At 41.1% G+C, this 15,895-nt stretch overlaps 1 protein-coding gene across 4 annotated transcripts; it reads right to left on the bottom strand.

The window, feature by feature from the left end:
• Positions 1-3,148: 3,148 nt before the first annotated feature.
• On the bottom strand, positions 3,149-14,302 carry LOC139071754 (uncharacterized). 4 transcript variants are annotated; one of them, XM_070554759.1, is made up of 7 exons: positions 13,697-13,761; positions 12,372-12,406; positions 12,237-12,275; positions 8,318-8,422; positions 3,787-4,797; positions 3,556-3,711; positions 3,149-3,464 (listed from the first exon to the last, which is right to left on the bottom strand). In XM_070554759.1, the coding sequence occupies exons 4-7, from the start codon at positions 8,324-8,326 to the stop codon at positions 3,348-3,350; spliced, it is 1,293 nt and encodes a 430-aa protein (XP_070410860.1). In that variant the 5' UTR covers positions 8,327-8,422; positions 12,237-12,275; positions 12,372-12,406; positions 13,697-13,761; the 3' UTR covers positions 3,149-3,347. The 4 variants fall into 4 exon arrangements, with proteins under 4 accessions (XP_070410860.1, XP_070410861.1, XP_070410855.1 ...); XM_070554760.1 differs by lacking the exons at positions 8,318-8,422; positions 13,697-13,761 and adding an exon at positions 14,233-14,302; XM_070554754.1 differs by lacking the exon at positions 8,318-8,422 and having other exon boundaries at positions 13,697-14,020.
• Between the last annotated feature and the right edge of the window lie 1,593 nt (positions 14,303-15,895).

The following is a 15,895-nucleotide window of genomic DNA, read 5'->3' as shown; positions in this document are numbered from 1 at the left end:
TTATTTTTATATTAATCCTTCAACAAAATTTCAATGGATATTTCCTTAGACCAGGGATTCCCAAAGTGTGGTGCGCGCACCCCGTGTAATGGCTGCGGAGCTCAGAGAAGTCTGTCATATGTCACCATTAGCGTAGCCAGAAACTCATTTGTGGGTGGGCCTAAGAAAAAGTAAGTGGGCACAATAAATGTAATTGAAAACAAGTATATTTTTGCGCGTGTGTGTGTCCTCCACATGTGCCCTAGCTTCATAATAACAATGCGCCGAGCTTCAGCACTCTGGCCTGCGCACGCCGATATGTTCCATATTTGATCATTTTTAACGATGTTGGAGGAATCTGAAGGTGAGTCATTCTGGCAGATTGTAATTAACATCCCGTCTCATGCAGGTGTTCTGACATTGTAAACACCGCGGTCAAGTGACCCAGTCACATAACCAACATGGACGAAGTGCCGCTCACCGTTGACATCCCGGTGAATCACACTGTTGAGAAGAAGGGGACTAGCACGGTACCGATACGCACAACGGGACGCAAAAAATCTGCATTTACTGTTGTGCTTGGCTGCCATGCTAATGGACAGAAACTGCCACCTATGGTGATTTTTAAGAGAAAGACTCTGCCTAAAGAGAAATTTCCAGCTGGAGTCATCGTCAAGGCTAACGAAAAGGGCTGGATGGATGAGGACAAAATGAAAGAGTGGCTGAATGAGGTGTATGTGAAGAGACCAGGCGGTTTTTTTCCACACGTCACCGTCCCTGTTGATCTATGACTCCATGCGCGCTCATCTCACGGACGATGTGAAAAAACGGGTAAAGCAAATTAACTCGGAGCTCGCTGTTATTCCAGGAGGCTTGACAAAGGAACTCCAACCGCTGGACATTGGCGTGAACAGGGCGTTCAAAGTAAGGCTACGAGCCTGGATTTGATGATTAATTACTGGTAATAGCGCTCAAATAAAGCACAACCAAACTCATATTTGCTCCCACTGCCTTTTTTAATAAAACACAATTCAAATCACACTATTTTCTTAGGCCTTTTAATAACAAACATATGATTTTGTTCATGTGGAAAGTTTATGTGGTTAAATCTACCAACTAAACACATTCTGAACTTCAACACAGCGCATAAGGGGATGTGAATCTTCCGTTTTGTTTTGCTGTGCCAGGTTGGAGGGAATTAAGGTTATTTAAGTGGTTCAGAGTTTTAAAAAAAAACAGTAGATATGTTTCACAAGGTGCTGCTAGTTATGTTAAATCTTACTTCTGATTTTACTATTTAAAACAATAATAATCAACTTCTTCATGTTTGCTCAGAGATGTACAGAGCTGTTGTCCTTCGGGAGTGCTGCAGGAGGACACACAGGGATATATGGGGGTTGGATGAGGAAAACGAAATAAAGCAAAACTGTTTTGTGATCAGTTTAATTTGACATGAACACGACAAACACGCTTCCTTGACAATCTTTGTGAGTAAAAAAAACGTGTAGAAATAAAAACGAACATGTGATATTAGAGAAATAGCGGGCAAGCGGTGTTGATGCATGATTGCGCATGCGCCGTGAGCAGTTCTGGTACTTTTTGGGTCTCAGCCGCTTGCTGCACCACTTCAACCGTGCAATCGTGAGCTCGCACGGACTTCTGGCGTGTTATTTTGCTCGTCCCTCGTGAGGATATCGCAAAGTTGAAGCGGCGCTGCGAGCAGCTGCGACCCAATAAGTATCAGAACCGCTCACGACGCATGCGCAATCATGCATCAACACTGCTCGCCCGCTATTTCCCTAATAACACACGCTGTTCGTTTTTATTTCTACACGTTTTTTATTCACAAAGATTGTCAAGAAAGCGTGTTTGTCTTGTTCATGTCAAATTAAACTGATCACAAATCACAGATTTACTTTCTTTATTTCGTTTTACTCATCCAACCCCCATAAATCCCTGTGTCCTCCTGCAGCACTCCCGGTGTACGACCGGCTTTAGTAGGAGGGAGACCCGCAATTATCGCTTTGTCACGCGTGTCTCATTGAAAATGAATGGAGGAGAGGCGAAGTTGCCTCCCGAGTGTCGAGCCCATTAGAAGAGCACGAGCCGTCAGCGCACGCAATGAGGAAGTGCACGTGCGCTCTAAACCAGGTCTGAACCAGGACTAGACCAGTAATGGGCTCGACACACAGGAGGCGACAAACGACCGCGATCAGCGAAATTTGTCGCTGTCGCTTTTATTACCTGTCACACGGGAGGCGATCCGCGGCAGCGGCAAAGCCGTCTACGCGTTCTGTTCCATGGCGAAATCGAAACTTCCGTTGTTTTGCTTGGCTGTGTCAGGTTGGAGGGAATTAAGGTTATTTAAGCGGTTCAGAGTTAATAAAGTGGTAGATATGATGTTTCACAAGGTGCTGCTAGAGTTATGTGAAATCTTACTTCTGATTTTAATATATAAACATAATAATAATCAACTTCTCCATCATGTTTGCTCGGAGGTGTACGGAGCATCCTGTCCGCTCATTGGTCAGTGAATGAAACCTCCGTTGATTGGTCCTCGTCCGAGCGACAGCGATGAAAAGTTGAAAATGTTTCAACTTTCTGGGATCGTGTCGCTGGATCGTCCGTGCACGACACGTGCACGAGTGCAAACTTTCACATGCACGTTTTTCGCTTGGTAGGAGAGAGACCCGCGATTATCGCTTTTTCGCACATGTCTCATTGAAAATGAATGGAGGAGAGGCGATGTCGCCTCCCGTGTGTCGAGCCCATAAAGTGAAGCATGCTTTTGGCTGTTATAATTTTCACAATGTCTGGTTTGCACTGATATGTTCCGAGTCCCGAACCCGCACAGATGTTTTACCGGTACGTTTTACCGTGCCCACGCCCGCACCCTATAACCTGGTGCGCCTTTTGTATGTGTTAAATACCAAAAAGACACGTAACTGAAGCTGCGCCTTATGGTCGTGAAACTACGGTATTTTCTTTTAAAAGAACCGCAGTCTGCGCACAAAGTAAAAAAAAAAAAACATCAACCTTTGTTGTTTTCTTCCGTGATATCCCACGCTATCCTCAATGCTGTCCCCCTGTTTACCTGCCTTCCTTCCCCCCGCCTGCTGTCTCCGCCCATGGCCCGATTCCTCAGACAGCAATCTGAACACAACTGGACCGAGACCGGCCGAGTGATGCTGGGCCAAAGTGAGCTGATCTGATCCTTGTGTGAAAGCGCTATGAGGCTGCCACGTCTGGTAATTTTTGGTATTTTAGTAAAACTTAATTTTCTACCAAATATTGTCCTTGTGGTGCCCAAAAGGACAATAGTTCTAAGCTAAACACTTTATACACACAATCATTCAGAACATTTTTATTTACCCGTTTAAAGATTTACTTACCGTGTATTCTTTGATGAAAGCATTTCCATCCTCTCCAAGGAAAGGGACGAGGGCTTTCAGGACACACTCTCTTTTTTTGTTGACGTCTTCGGTCTAGTTTTGAGAGATACAATGTAATAAGAAACAAAGCCAACATTGTGTTTTTCTTTGGTTACTCATCATTGGTCTCCTGAATTTAGTTCACCTGGTCAAAGATTTGTGTCAGCCCAGATATCTTCTCCCTGGTTGATCCTCCTCTTGAGCGAATGGCGGTCATCAATTTGGTGGAGTACTTGTCAAGTTGGGAAAAAAACTTCTGCTCTAGGGGAAGAGCTACAAGCCTCTGGAACTCTGCATTGATCTGCAAGAAAAACATAAAAGCTTTAATATATAAAGCCTCTGTCAACGATTAAATTAAATAACAATGTCTTCTTACCTCGCGTTGATCAAAAAGAGCCGGCCATCGACCCTTAAAATCCTGGATTCTTGGCTCACCGTCCACCACCTCTTGTCGCCTGTATGCAAAAGTGCGTGCCATTTTGTCTGCAATGACCCGGTCATTGTGTCTTATTTTCACTTCAGTCAGAAGTGAAAGTCTTTCCTGTTCAAGGGATTCGGAAGTGTCCCCAGTTGGCAAAGATGGATAAAAGTTAGCTTCTGCCCTTTTAGGCCTTTTTACGTTTCTGCCAGAAGATCCTTCTGTAACTTTGGACTTCATGGAGTTAACAGCTACCTCTGGGCACCCGTGCAGTCTGAGCTGGGTTCTAAGATTTCCCATTTTGTACTTGAGCCTCTGCTTCCATCCGTACCATCCATTTGAGGATCCAGGTTCCTTCAAACACGGATGTTTTTTGATTAAAGCTTCTGCCACTGCAACAAAGTGTTCATCACATGGATAAGCTTTGTACTTGAAGATTTCTTCAGATACTTTGTTCAGAATGTCAGATTTGGTTCTTGTGCTGAGATACACCAATTTGGAGGATGATTTGTATTCAGCATTTCCCCTTTCAAGCACAAGCTCGGTGTCATACGAAAATTGTGGAATAGGAAACACCGCCGGCCACTGCACGCTTCGAAATGACAGTTTTGGAGGAGAAGGGAGTATGTTTGTGTTGTTTGATGCCTGTAAAGAGCAATCAACAGCATCAAAAGTGGCACAAGCTGATGAAACATCATCAGTAAGTGTGATTATGAGTGGAACAACTTCCTGTTGAACCACCTTGATTGTTCCCAAATCCTGCAGTTCAGAGGTTGCGTTTAGATTGAAGAACTCATTTCCAAAATCTTGGTCCATGTATTGCAGGCGAATTTCTGTTGTGATTCCAAAGGTGTTCTTTACGACATTGACAAGTTCTAATAAAGACTGGGGTATACCATTTGGAAGAATCAATTTTTCCACATTGTTTTCGCCCAAGATGACTTTAAGTCTTGCTGCACCCATGGTAATCTGAAAAACAAACAATTGGCATGAGTCTCTACTTCATGTTCTTAAGGACAAAAAAAAAAGTACATGTAAAGCTTAGGGTTAAATACCCCGTTCTGAAATTAGCATCAAAATATCTAAAAACAAATTGGCCGTAAAATGTGATCTGATATTCTAAGCAACAACAATAATCAGTCTGCCTTAAAATACCACACATAGAATTATGTGTTTTCAAACTAAAATAATGCATTAAGTAAACATTCAGAGTGCACGTGGAAAAAGTATGTGAACAATAAATAGTTGAAGCTCCTTTGACAGCAATAACTGTTCAATAATGCTCAATGAGGAGAAGAATCCAAGCATCAGCTAAAGACTGAAAGAAATCAATGGGATGTGCCAACAACCCTTTTAGCACATATTCTTTGGACAAATGGAACCAGAATTGAGTTGTTGAAAGAACTACCCAACACTGCGTGGAGAAAAAGAGGCTCAGTACAGCAACATCCGAAACTCATCCCTACTGAGAAGTATGGTGGTGGGGCATCGTGGTTGAGGCTGCTTTGCTGCGTCAGGGCCTGGGGGGGATTGCTCTCATGGAAGAAAAGATGAATTCCTAAGGTCTGATCTGAACTACAGGAAACATTTGGTTGAACTTCTTACTGCCAAAAGAGGTTCAATCCGCTATTAAATCCAAGGGTTTACAAGCTTTTTCCACCTCCACTGTTAATGTTTACATGGTGTGTTCAATAAAAAAATAAAAACAAAATTATTTTCGTGGTTTTAGTTTCAGCAGACTGTCTATTGTTGGGACTTTGATGAAGATCAGATCACATTTTAGGACCACAACGGGCAGAAATCCATGAAACTCCACAGGGTTCACAAACCTTTTCCTGCAACTGTATATAAAGATTCTTTAACTAGTTAATATGACACAAATATTCCAATTACAAGCATTGCATACACATCATTCTCCTCACCCTTTAAACATGAATGTATCTTTTTAAAGTGACAAGGCGCATTCCTCCAATTCTGTAGTCAACAAGGGGGTATCTGTCAAGCAGTTCTTTAGGCTCCAGAACTTCTACTTCCTTGTTTGGAGAACATTTTAGATCATATGATCTAAAATGTTCAATGTACCACACACTGAGCTTTTTGACAACAAACAGAGGGTTGTTGTGAAGAATGACCATGTGGATAATCTCACAAAACTCTGGTAGTCCTCCCAGCGAGCCATGGACCAGGATCATTCCACATTTGTAAAGAAGTCCATTGTGTGTCACACTTTCAGCAAAGGCAACGGTCTCTACATTTACAGACTTTTGTTTAAGAGCGCTTACAATGTCCTTGTTCAGAATGTCCGTTTGAACGTTGGTGACAGTGGAAACTTCCAATGAAGGTTTCAAAACCTTGCAGGACTGTAGGTGGTGAGCCATCTGTAGCTGGTGTTTTTCTGCAAGCGTGAGCAACACATTTTTGAAGCATCTGACGTTCCTTGCAACTCTCTTAAAAAAGCTGTGCTTTGACTCAAAGCGCATTGTCCAGAGGGCAACAAGTGGTCCATACTGACGTATCAAGTGCGGATAGTGCTCAAGGAAGTGATGCTTGGGCTTAAGTTCACAGTCAGTAAAGACCTCTTGGAATTTGACCCTGTGCTCTGAAATCTTAAAATCAAGATATGCAACGGACTCTTCTGTCTGAACTGGACAAACTATTATTTCAACAATGTCCTTTAAGTCCAAAAGAACTTGCCAAGCTGGCTCCTCACAAGGAACACTTTGCCCTAACAACAAGGGAAGAAATCGAAGCAAACTCCAGTTCTCATGGGCATTGCCGCCCACAGTCTTTTTTGATGCAAAACTCTGAGCAACAGGGTGAGGTCTGTTAGTTTTGTCACTCCATTTGAAGTTGAATGATGATATTGCTTCATTCAAAGCAACTAGTGTGACATATTTTTTTTTAATGAAAACTCCAAGGCAAAGGGCAATTTCAAAAGGAACTATGCCCTCAAAAACATCATGGGCAAGGTCCGGTGGAAATCCTTTGGTTAGATCAAAATACAACAGTTCTGACAAGACACAATTTGACTTGACACCATAACAACTGGATATTTCAGTTCCTTCAAGACTTTTTAGGTGATCTGAATGAATATTTTTGTCTCTTAATGTAAATGTTCCTCTGTTAACCTCAGTTGTTTGATATTGAGAGGATTTTGCAGTGCAAAAGCGACAAATGTAGTCTCCAGTAAAATTCTCTACAAACCCAGCAATACCATGTGCAGCGAGGTTGTCAGCCACTACACATTGAAGGGTTCCTTTGAGGGTTTTACCTAACTTTGGAACATACAAACCACTCTGTTCCAAAAACAGAAGATCTCTTATTAGAGGCTCTAAGACTTTTGCATAACTGTAAGACTTTAGATCATTGCTCTTAATTAAAGCTGCCAAGTAAATAGACGACAATGCAGAGTTACAACCGGGGAGCAAATTACCGAGAGTCCAATACAATCCACAAATTTTGTGCTTTCTTTTAGATGTCCCAAGGGGATTGCATATCTCAAAATCATCAATGTATAATATTAATGAAATGCTTTCCTCGTTTGAGAGAACTTTTTCTTTGAATATGGCACCATCAAAAAATGACTTGTAAATGCCTTCTCCTGAGTCTTTATGTAATGTTTGTATATGCTCTGTTTGACTCAGTATTGCTTCACAGTCCAAGATTTCCTGTAGAGTCTTTAAAATTGAAATATACTGAAATGACTTTCCATTTTTTTTATCAAGAAAATATTCTAACGGTTCAACTACACCAAAATGTCTTCTATAATAAGCCTTTCGCCTCCAAACACTGGAGAGGGGCCCTTTTTTCCTTATTGCCTTTTTAACAGGGTTTTTGTCACAAACTGCACTTGCTAAATTTTCCACAAGTAAATGGTCAAAAGGACAGTTATTCTGTTGAAGTATTTGCACAACTGTATTCTTAGTAACTGGTACACAGAGCGAACCGATCAAATAACTCAACTCTTGTAAGAGCTCATCGACTGCTGCATTAGACACAAGAAAAACACTTTCTAACTTAAGAAGAACGGAAGCAAGTTTGATCTCAAAATCCTTCTCTAACTGCTCAGCATCATCATCTAAAGTTTCATTACAGCCAATACTGCTTTCCCCATCTGAGAAAACAGCAACACTGGCAGATAATTCTTCAGGGTTTTTTGTAAGTAAAACTATTTCTGGTTTAAACTCATCAACTTTACCAGAATGTTTTCTGTATTTATGACTTTTGTAGTTTTCATAGACATTTGTTTTGTAGAAACAGTTCTGGTACACACAAGTGACACACACTTTGTTTTTAAGATGAGCAAAAATATGATGAAAGAAATCCCTTTCTGTAGAATGCAGACTACAAGAACAAACGGGACATATATATGCTGATGCCTTTGTTTGTGGTTTAAAAGAGGAATGACATCTTGCTAGATGGCTCCGTAAAGCATTCCAAGTTTTGAATCGGCAGGCACAACTTAAATAGGTGCATGGATAAGAATGACCTCTTCCATATTGTCCGTGGCTTAGTTTGTAGTGCCCAAGCAGTTGAGATCTTCTTGTGAAGACACTATGACAGTCTTTGCAACTCCATGCCATTCAATTTGACACTAGAAAAAGAAGACAGATGGACCACTTGTTACAAATGAGTTTGTCCACACTTTTCTCCTCCTTCAGGAAGACCACTGTTTAAACACCAGTCAATGAGAGCTTCAGAGGTTAATAGTTTTGTTGCAGATTAAAAAGTTGTTGCATCAGTTTAAATGTAATTTACCATATTTTCACGACCATAAGGCGCACCTAAAAGTCTAAAATTTTCTCCAAAATGTACGCTGCGCCCTGTGGTGCGGTGTGCCTATTGTGTTGTTGTGAGAAGCGAACGTAGTAGAAAACAAGAGGCGTGGCGTGAACGTGCGGACGTGAGCGAAGACAGACCTGTGGATCTGCTACATCATCATCAACATCCTCGCTATTTGCGTCAGACTCCGGCTGTGAGTCTCCGTCCACTTCCTCTTCTTCCAGTTAAAAAAACAGCCGTACTATCTGAACTGCCTGGTGGACATTTATCCTTCTCATCATCCTTTATTAAAGCCTAATAAAAGCCTGCTAAACTGCAGAGACAACATATCTGTCCGGATCGCTCCAAAATATGAGGTTTACCGTCAATATCTGTCTAATTGTTGTTACTCCGCTCGCGCCACTGCTTTCCCCGCAAAGCGGCTCCTTTTTGCGCACATCTCGTTACTCATGCAGCCTTCCTCTCTCTCTCAGCTACATAATGATCCTTTTAATAAACTGAATATGTGAGACTTCCACCAACAGCAAAAGGATCTCATGTTTTTGTGGGGGATTTTTTACGTTCACAAGCACATTCCCTCTCACGGATTACTAAACTGCTGTTTAGACAAGTTATCAGATTGTCTAAAAATAGATAATTTTTTAGTTTAGTATAACTCCGCTTTTACGTTGCCTATTAACAAAATGTAAAAACAGGGGTGTAGTTTATAATCTCCTTTTTAAAGCTGAATTGAAACCAAAAGTCAGGGAGGCGGAGTCTTGCTGCTACAGCGTCCCAAATCAGACCTGTTCAAAAGACGCGGATATGCGTCCATGTACCCCAGAGGGTTAATAAAACAATTCAAATCACACTATTTTCTTAGACCGGTTAATAACACAGATATGATTTTGTTCATGTGGAAAGTTTATGGTTAAATCCACCAACTACCGGTAAACACATTCTGAACTTCAACACAGCGCATCAGCGCTTTAAGCGGCGCTGCGAGCAGCTGCGACCCAAAAAGTACCAGAACCGCTCACGGCGCATGCGCAATCATGCATCAACACCGCTCGCTCGCTATTTCCCTAATAACACACACTGTTCGTTTATATTTCTACACGTTTTTGTTACAAAGATTGTCAAGAAAGTGTGTTTGTCGTGTTCATGCCAAATTAAACTGATCACAAAACACAGATTTACGTTCTTTATTTCGTTTTCCTCATCCAACGGCATAATTCAATGTAAAATCAATGGAGCAGCGCGACCGTGAGAGACAGGGCATCACACGTCAACTAAGAAGCAGCTGTGCGTCCAGAAAGCACGCAATCACCTCACTTGAGCGGCAGATGCGAGCTGACGAGGCGTGTGTTTTGCGATTGCTGCAGCTGCTGCGTGACGCCTGGGAAAAGGAAAAGCTGACTGCTCAACTTGGAATGGACCTCGCTGAGAGGAATAGAAGATGAAGACTGGATACCCTGGTGAGTTTATATTACTGTTGGAACCCTTCACGAGGTACTGTCACCATGGAAACACATATACAGTCTATGTGGATCAGTAGATCCTTGCATGTCCGCCTAGACGCCTGACCAAATCGATTAAAATACTTACATTTAGCCCCGCATTCAACTCTTCCTGCACGCACGGCAAGGTGCGATTGCAGGTGCATCCAAATAGATGTTTACAGCGATTTTAACGCCAGAATCGCGTGCAGTCTGTAATGGTACGTGACCACCGCACGCGATTCTGGCGTTAAAATTGCTGTACACTCCTCTGTTCGGACGCAGGTGAAGTCGCACCTTGCCGGGCGTGCAGGACGAGTTGAACGCACAGCTAATGTCAATATTTTGACCAATTTGGACGGGCGTCTAGGCGGACATGCAAGGATCTACTGATATCGCATATACTGTATATGTGTTTCCATGGCGACAGTACCTCCTGAACATTCCGACAGCAAAATAAACTCACCAGATGTCGAGTCTCCTCTCTTCTATTCCTCTCAGTGAGGCCCATTCCAAGTTGAGCAATCAGATTTTCCTTTTGCCAGATGCACACGCAGCAGCTGGAGCAGTCACAAATGACACGCCTCGTCAGCTCGCACCTGCCGCTGAGGTGAGGTAATCTCGCGCTTTCTGGACGCACAGCTGCTTCCGAGTTGACGTGTGACGCCATGTCACTCATGGTCGCGCTGCTCCATTGATTTTACATTGAATTATTTCGCAAAACAACCAGAATCGTGTGCGGTGGGCACATACCGTAAGCACTGTAACACAGAAATGAGGTGTTTGTTTACCTTTTGCTGACATGTTTCGGCTGGAACTACCCCCTTCGTCAGAGCCATCAGCTGTTCGCGGCGTCACTTCCGTTTATGTGCGGGCAGCAAAGGACGATGTCGCCCTCTGCTGCCCGCAGACAGCACACAGATCATTAACACAGAACAACAAAAATACAGAAGATGGATTAAGAAAGCGATAGAGATAAGGAGACGTGGACACAACACCATGAACAGGGACGACGGGGTATACATGTTGGACCACGCATGGGACTGTGTCATCAGTGGGGAGGACGCGGGCAGCAGAGGGCGACATCGTCCTTTGTTGCCCGCACATAAACGGAAAAAACGCCAGCGAACAGCTGATGGCTCTGACGAAGGGGGTAGTTCCAGCCGAAACATGTCAGCAAAAGGTAAACACCTAATTTCTCTGTGTTACAAAAGAAAAATGAAGACAATCATGAACACACACACAGAATGAATATACAGAAGATTTTTAAAGAAAGTATTCTGTTCATGAGGGCAAGCATGTTATTGATAATAAAAAAGTACTTTAAAATAAGAAATTCCCTTGGGTCATCTGAAGAAAGCAAAGTTGGGGATTGTATTTGGAATGTTTTCTTGCATCGGTTAAAATGTAATTTACTTCCTTTAAAATCAAATATAATTCAGTTTAACACACTTAAAAAAATTATTTAAAAAAAAATCAACCCAATGCATAAAGAAAGTATTCTGTTCATGGGGCCAAGCATGTTATTGATAATAAAAAAGTACTTTAAAATAAGAAATTCCCTTGGGTCCTCGAAAGAAAGCAAAGTTGGGGGTTGTATTTGGACTGTTTTATTGCACAGCTGAAATTGCACTGTAATTATTTGGCAGATTTAATTTCTTAACATTACTACAATTTTTACCCTTAATGTTATACAAACACAATTGTAAATTTAAGCTGTCCTTGAACTATTTTAAGAAACAAAAACTATTTTGAGGCACAACTAGGGTCTCTTGTGGTATTGTTACCAAGTAATATAAAATGAACTATTATCTTTACATCAGATTTGACTGTAATAAACCTAAACAATGATGGGGGAGGTAGTGTCATGTCTACTGTTTTAATTGTATTCTTTATTAGCAGATAATATTGGAACCTCAAGATTTTTTTTAGCATTCCTATGATATAATACTCGTTTACAAAGAGGCTGGCCCAGAAGATACTTAAATTTAAAAACTTACTTGAAAAGCTATGTCTTTTCAGTGGAACACAGGAACACTAATGGGCTGACTTACAGCAATAATGTAGTATTTAATGCAAACGTGATAGGGCCTTTAATAAATAAAATAATAAAAATTAATAATTTAATTAAATGTATACAAAACTCACATTTGCAATTCCAGATGTTGGGTGGTTTTCTACCAGGGACTGAGGAAAAATGAGCAAGAGAAGAAGAAAATTAATTAATATATAAGCGGTTAAACTTTCCATCTATCAAAGTGCCAGTGTTCATTGATAACTTACATTACATTGAACAAGGCAAAAAGGAATCAGGAGAGCTGAAGGGGAAAAGAAAAAATTACAAATGTGTTCATACAACCCCACTTTAAATATTGAATCTGATATTACAGATATGGTGAAACAAAAGACTGGGGGGAAAAAACAAGTTTTTTTACTGACATTACATTTGTAAACATTTTCATTACATTTTATTATTCTAGTGATTAACACCAAATCCTTAAGACTGCCCTTTTTGCACACTAAATGCTGTAGTGTCTAAAGCCGGGCATACACTGTGCGACTTTTTCACTTTTTTGAGCCGATTTTCCAGTCGTGCGAGAATCCACAAGATCGGGGAGAGTTTTGCGCTGAGCATCTTGTAGTGTACAGGGGGTTATGAGAGGCGATTAACACCACGTGACCAACTACCGATTAGCAATCGTAAACTCGCACAAACTTCTGGTGTGTTTGAAATGTTGATCGTCCCTCGTGATGGTATCGCACTGTTGAAGCGATGCTGCGAGCAGCTGCGACCCAAAAAGTATCAGAACCGCTCACGGCGCATGCGCAATCCTGCATCTGCTCGCTATTTCCCTAATAACACACGTTGTTCGTTTTTATTTCTACATGTTTTTTTACTCACAAAGATTGTCAAGAAAGCGTGTTTGTCGTGTTCATGTCAAATTAACCTGATCACAAAACACAGATTTACTTTATTTCGTTTTCCCCACCAGCCCCCATAAATCCGTGTCCCTGCAGCACTCCTGAAGGACAACAGGCAAGACAAAAAAGTCTGACGTGGAGTAAAAACTGCTATTTTTAGCATATTTTTAGGGCCGACGTGTTGCTATCATACGTACAGAGTGAGCAGTCAGGTCACAACAGAGAACTGGGTCGTGCAGTGTGAGCGCATGACTTGTGAGAACTGCCCTGCGAGGAAGTCGTACAGTTAAGAGCTGAAGCTGAGTGAAAAAGTCGCATAGTGTCCGCCCGGCTTTAAACGAGTCAAGCTCTACAGTTTTGATAGGGGAAGACAGAAAATCAGACACGAATTCCGGAGATTTTCAAAATACTGGTTAACAAGGAAATAACCGTAACAAAAGTTAAACGGGTTCTAAATTTGACTACACTTGACACTGGGATTGAAGTTAGTTTGTCTGTGGATCTAATTTGCTACTTTTTGATCCTGGACGACGAGAATTTAATCCTTAAAGTAGAGAATTCAGCCAGTTTATCCAACACCACTAGTAATATTTAGGCTAACAGGAGGACATGAAAACTAAGGAGGCATCGACAGAAATACCTTCTGGGTTGATGGTGAGTTTAATACTTTTCATACGTTTTCTTACCTTTTAAACTATCCTCCGATGGAGACGTATTTCTGTCATTTTCATGATCGCGGTACAGAACGCAGCTCAACGATGGGAAGGAAGGGACCATGCAGTCGCGAATGCGAAGCAGGCACGTGCCGAATGCGAAGCAGGCACGTGCCGGCAGGGAGAGAGAGAGAGAGAGAAGAATCTACGGGGCTTCCTCAACTGACTTTCACGGGCAAATAATGAGTGTTACATTTTTACACTCTATGGCGTTGTTGCTAACAACTGCTGGGGCAGAGAAGACGCCTCTTATTACGCATCACGGGAGTTCTGTGATAAGAACCTTTTAAATCGACAAAAACGTAGAAAAATTACCGTTTAATAAAAAAAATCCTTTGTCTAAAAATCTAAATCTCACCAACAATATTCTTGGCACTCACTGTGGTTTTACAAAACCTAAGTTGATACCACTAGCATTTAAAACATATTGAAAAGTAAAGCACATTCATTAATACAGTTATAAAGTCATAATATTACTACATAAAACCATATTTTACCGAAGAACTTACCGTTGTTTCAGCTCCGGTTCCGAGAATGGTGCTGGTAGATGGTCAATCTAGAACTTCAGAGGCGGGAATAAATCTGACGTGATGACGTCATACGCACTAGTTAGTTCTATTTAAATTCAGCACTTTGGTTCAATAAGGAAACATCACTTTGCCCTTAGTTGGGCAGTTTCAAGTTGTTTGCCACCACATTTTTGAGTTGTGATCCTTAACTCAAAAAATGTACATTTAATTTTCGTAAAATATTACATTACATTGACTATTGTTAAATATACTTTTTTCAGTGTAACGCCACTTGATTTATAACAGATGTGGTGGTGTAGTGGTTATGGAGTCAGGTTGACATGCTGTTTCGCCTCCCAGTAGTGTAAGTTTTAGGTAGTTTACAACCTCTTTTCTTCATTTCTAGCTACACTTGCCAGTACTATGTTTACAACAATTTACTGGTATACCGTTTAACATATAATGTGTTTATTTATTTATTTATTCGTTTATTTAGCCAGTGTGAGTCCATTTGTGAGCAGAGTTTCAACTAAAATGCTGTTTAGGAACGACCAAATTCAAAGAACTTTTAGCGACATAAATATTTTGCTGAAAAGAAACATTACAACTAAAATATAAACAAATTGAATGTGGCTAAATAGACTGCTGATGACCCCACCGAGAATCGAACCAGCATCAGCTGAGGGGAAAGCAAAAACCAACTCAGACGATTTTACCACTAGACTACCAGAGGCCATTCCATAGACTGAAGTGCTGTTGTACACCACTTTTATTAGACCAGCTGTAGGCAGATATTCGATAAAAGAAACCTTTTCATTTCGAGATATATTCAGTCTTTGTCATGTAGCAAGTTATATTTATCTTGTTTAATTGGAGTATAGAACATAGCATTAACGACTGTAAACTAGTAACAGCCGTAATTCATGTGGGTCAGGTCAGTTTGCGTTAAAGTTGAAAACAAAAACGGAAGTCAGTGGGCTAGGCTGAGTTTGCGTGAATGGGCGGGGTGCAGCTCCGCCTTTGTGGTTTTGCAGCGAGCACCCTCTCCAAAATAACCACAGTTTTTTTTCCCTCAGTGTCATTTGATCTATTTCTTGGGAAGATGGATGGATGGATGGATGGAGATATATATATATATATATATATATATATATATATATATATATATATATATATATATATATATATATCAATAATTATTTTTAATATAGCCTTTTTCAATACCAAACTTTCAATACCAAACAAAAATGAACTACAATAAAATTACTGGCACACTAAATTCCAATTCTCCTCAATGGGACTTGAACTCGCCAACTGATCTCCCTTACACGACACCAAACGAGGTGCTTTACTTGATTTGGGAGGGGGGAATAAAAGCAGTAAAACAATAAAACTTTGAACATTACAACACAAAGAGAAAATAAATAATGTTACAGCAATTGCGGAATGCCATCTGCGGGATTCGAACCCGCCGCAACGACCAACCAGTAGGTGTCAAACCATGACTAATGAGTGCAAGCCTTGGCGCTCAGGGACACCCATCAGATTGTGAGGCCACAGCACATACGTTTTAGACTGGGTGGGATTCTTATACCCAACAGGAGTCTTCTGCCCGCCTTCTCATTAGAATATGCATAATTTGTGTTTCAGGCACTAGTTAACT

This window comes from Nothobranchius furzeri, chromosome 1, assembly GCF_043380555.1.
Source record: "Nothobranchius furzeri strain GRZ-AD chromosome 1, NfurGRZ-RIMD1, whole genome shotgun sequence".
Classification (NCBI taxonomy): Eukaryota; Metazoa; Chordata; class Actinopteri; order Cyprinodontiformes; family Nothobranchiidae; genus Nothobranchius; species Nothobranchius furzeri.
Note: the sequence above shows the minus strand (reverse complement) of the source record. Positions and strands in the feature narration are given on the sequence as shown.